The sequence below is a fragment of the Hippocampus comes genome, unplaced genomic scaffold (genome assembly GCF_001891065.2).
Source record: "Hippocampus comes isolate QL1 unplaced genomic scaffold, H_comes_QL1_v1.1 scaffold45, whole genome shotgun sequence".
Classification (NCBI taxonomy): Eukaryota; Metazoa; Chordata; class Actinopteri; order Syngnathiformes; family Syngnathidae; genus Hippocampus; species Hippocampus comes.
Window position 1 is genome coordinate 954923 of NW_017805783.1, and position 4250 is coordinate 959172.

Consider the following 4250-nt stretch of genomic DNA (forward strand, 5'->3'; position numbering starts at 1 on the left):
TTTTTTTTGCAGTGGACTCCTGTTTGTATTTTTGTTACATACATTTTGCTCAGTCCATCCTATTCCTCCTGCCTCCCTGCCTTTTGGAGTCTCCACCCACCATCATGAACAACTTGACAGGTTATCACAAACACAATCACTACTACATTGTCACAACATTACAGAAGATTCAATAAGACCTGAATCGGTAAGAAATAGGTAAACCATTTGTCACTTATTGATGTATGCTTTTTTTTTTTAATCAAGCAATGTGCTTAAGTGATACACTGGATCCATGGCTTGATGACATAGAAAGGAAATAGTATAGTATGTGGCTACTCTATTACATAGGATTGTCCCTCATATTTAAACACTTTGTGGACACTGAACAAGATGAACCATGAACAATAATTTGCGAAAAAGCTACAAAAATACAGAGGCCTCAAACAAAGAGACTTTCATGGCCCTGATACTGTGCGAAACCATCCATCGATCCATTTTCGAAACTGCTTGTCCTCTTAGGCTTGTGGTGAGCTCAGCCAAAGTCTATTCCAGCTATCTTTGGGTGAGACGTAAACCCTGAACATAAAGGGCACATAAAGAAAAATAACCATTCACACCTGTGGACAATTTCAAGTCTTCAATGAACATAAGACATGCATCCATTATCTTGAGTCGCTGATCCTGACGAGGGTCGCAGGGCGTGCTGGAGCCTATCCCATGTGTCTTCGCAGAGTAGGCAGGGTAAAACATGAACTGGGTGCCAGCCAATCGCAGGGCACACAGGCAAACAACCGTAAGCGCTCACAATCACTGCTAGGGACAATTTAGAGTGTTCCATCAACCTGCCATGCTTATATTTGGAATGTGGGAGGACACCGGAGTACCTGGAGAAAACCCACTCAGGCACGGGGGGAGAACATGCAGACTCCACACAGGAGGGCCGGAGCCAGAATCGAACCCTGCACTTCTTCACTTTGAGACGGCTGTGCTCGCGAGTCGATCACCTAAGACAAATGTTTTTAAATGTGGAAGGTGCTTCCTTCCACATTTATGCCCAAAAGGCAAGAGCCGAAATTTGAGCCCCAAACCTCAGGACTGTGAGGCAGATATGAACCACTATTTCACTGTGTTACCTCTGTTCTGAATGCACCCACCAAGAATAAACACATAATTACAACACATCTTGCAGGATGTCATGTAGTGTCAAAGATAGTTTGCCTTTATACATATTATCAACCACGACACCAATTTGCTTATGTAAGCCTGATATTAAGAATGCTCATTCATATTTGTTCTCTAGAGTTGACTTTATTAGCCCAGTCACGCAACGCAGAGGGCAGGTCAGGTCATCGCCGACTGCACATACAGATATTCTTCATCCACATACCTGTGTGAACACCAAGCCAGGCTGGCCCACAATCTGGCAGGTCTGCAGAATGGACTGTAGGCCATTGGCAGCAGAGAGCTGGTGAGCAGGTATGACAGTAATGGTTTGAGGAACCGTGTGCACAGTGCCATTAAACTGTTTCCTCCTGGCCTCCTCTACTTCTTCTGGGGTCCAGCTGACACCGTGCTTCAGCCGCTGGGCTGAGAACCACACCTGGACATAGAAGGGCATCCAGTCATTTTGTGGATTAACATTGACCTTTTTAAGGATGATTTTTCTCAGGAAAGAATTCACCAATTGCCTTTTAATAGGGATGTCCCAACCACGCTTTTTTTAATCACCCGAGAAAGAATCCGAGTCTTTGGTTTTAAATATCTGCCGATACCGAGTCCCGATCAAATACTTAGGCAAAGCATTAAGGAAAACAAAGCGAGCATCAGATTTTTCTCAAATTAATATTGCAACAAACGTACTGACGTGTGTGTGTGTATGTGTGTGTGTGTGTGTGTGTGTGTGTATATTATATATATATATATATATATATAAATTTGTATGTAGCCTTTGTATTGTATAATTAAATCAGCTGCTTAAATACAGTATGGCACACTCTATTTCCCTCTAGTGGTTAAACCTAAAATTACCATTCTTAATGCACTGGCTGGTTCCCTCTCGAGGTTAAATTGATATCACTCATTTTGAAAAGTTCCAAATGAAGTCGGGATCTCCCCAGTGGTTAAACCTCATCTTGAAGGGCCAAAATCAAGGACGTTGAACTCAAATGTACAATTGAACACAGTGAGGACATTCATTGGGTAGATGAAATGTGGCACAACATTAGCATTACCACGAACTGGACTTCCATGCAGTAGGCTGCAAAGATGGAAGCTTTATCGTACAAAGAAACACATCCAAGCCAAGCTACATTTAGCAAAGGCACACTTCTCAACGCTTTGAGGCTGTTTTTATTCAGATGGAACGGTGGCCTTAGTCTAGGTGGAGGAATTTATGAACAGTTCCAAATTCCAGTCAATATTAGCACAAAACCTTTGGTCTTTTGCAAAAAAGCACACATTAAGATTAACAAAATAATGAGTTCATCCGAGGAAGATTTTGGAATGGCCCAGGTAGCGGTGACACCTGAATCTGATCGAGCATCTGTGGAATGGGCAGAAGGGGGCTGTGTACAGGACATTCCTTGACAATCTCACAGGTTTGGAGCTTTTTTCTTTTTGGAAAAATATTGCCACATCAAGACGTGCCACACTGATAGACTCCACCATGGGCGTCATTAGGCCTATTTTAGGGAGGCTTCAGCCTCCCTAAAAATGTCTTTAGCCCCCCTATATAATTTCATTGCATTATTTAAAAAAAAGTATTATTTATTTTTCCTGTACTTTTGCTAATATATTGCATCAAATTCAATGTAATGTGGCCATTTTAAATTACATTTCGATAACCTGCCATTATTGTAATATTAAATCTCCCAGGTTTCCTGAACGCAACAGGTGTTGCGTTAGCATTTGACGTGTCTGTCACTGCTGGACAGGTGAGGCTATCAGATCTCAAGGCTAATTTTACTTGCAAGGCTGTTCCCAAAATGCAATCGGAGCTTAAAGTAAGTATTGAGCAGCAAACTTGTGTTTTTCCAAAGTGATGAAGCTATTGCATCTCATTGTACTAACTTAAATTGCATATCACAGCAGACATCTCAAAATACATAGTCTTCTGGGGGCTAAGCATATATTAATACATTTTGGTAGAGAGGAATATAGGCCTACTGTCATATAGGTTATGTTATCGGGCATCCTTCTAATTCCCTTGAACAACCAAGATTGAACTTTTGAACTCTTTATAATTTCTATTATCTAGTCCAGTTAAAGTCCAGCGGAGGAAGCCCCATCATAGTAAAGAGGATACTAATGTGATGTGTGTAGTTCTTCATAGCCTCTTCATTTTGCTCTCAAAGTGCACGGAATTGATGGATTTTTAACAGAATGTAGAAAAAAATTCTCCCGGGGGGGCATGCCCCCGGACCCCCCTAAAGGGGCTGTGTTCCCCTTGGGGCTAAGCCCCCCTTGTTCTTGAAACCTAGTGACACCCCTGGACTCCACCCTACCCAAAAAGACTGACTGCTGGAATAAAAGATGAAGGTGCTGCAAGAAAGACTAGTTTGAGCATGTGCTTATTTATGCAAACAGATTATTGTACCCTTTCTTTCCCGCCCCCGCAACAGTTTCTATGTGTTTTTCAATTGAGATGTACAGGTCATAGGTCCTATTCAGACCAGTCGCGTCAAATTCAGGTCCAGAAAGTTGAAAACGTGCCACAGTTTGGCTTTAGCCACAAGTGCCTAGACTTAAGCACAGGGAAATGCGCCCGTATCTACCGGTTGAGTCGAAGCACCTGTGGCAAACGCCAAACTGTGGTTAGGTGTTTACTTTCTGGACCTGGTTTTTCTGGTCCCATTTAAGTTTTTTAATTATTTTGCATGGTGACCTTTCTCTCTCTCTCTCTCTCTCTCTCTCTCTCTCTCTCTCTCTCTCTCTCTCTCTCTCTCTCTCTCTCTTTCTAACTCTCTCTCTCTCTCCCCCACACAGAAAAATCTGCTTTGATCAGGGGTGTATATACTTTTTAATATCAGCTGAAAATAAAAATGAATTAGAACCGAATTACATTTGGACTTGCCTGTATACCGTAAAAAACACAAAAACATTTTGCAAATCTGCAATATAGCGGGAGTTCACATTATTCTTATTCTTATTCTTATTCTTATTCTTCTTCTTATTATTATTATTATTATCATCATTATCACCATCATCAGTATTTTAAAAAATGCACTTGTAGGAACATGAGAAGCAATAAACTCGAAGAGTTACTGCCA

The 4250-nt window shown here is 41.5% G+C and overlaps 1 protein-coding gene across 1 annotated transcript; it reads right to left on the reverse strand.

Annotated features, from left to right (window-relative positions):
- On the reverse strand, positions 1-1808 carry LOC109525068 (zinc fingers and homeoboxes protein 1-like). Its single transcript, XM_019885320.1, has 2 exons — positions 1370-1808; positions 1-558 (listed from the first exon to the last, which is right to left on the reverse strand). Exons 1-2 carry the CDS (start codon positions 1598-1600, stop codon positions 535-537), a joined length of 255 nt encoding a protein of 84 aa, XP_019740879.1. The 5' UTR covers positions 1601-1808; the 3' UTR covers positions 1-534.
- Between the last annotated feature and the right edge of the window lie 2442 nt (positions 1809-4250).

Bases quoted from the DNA above. Each gene is read 5' to 3' on its own strand.
- LOC109525068 (XM_019885320.1), bottom strand. From the start codon at position 1,600: ATGCCCTTCTATGTCCAGGTGTGGTTCTCAGCCCAGCGGCTGAAGCAC. The intron at 559-1,369 runs GTATGTGGATGA...CTTTATGTTCAG, and splicing joins CTGGCTTGGTGTTCACACAG to GGTTTACGTCTCACCCAAAG.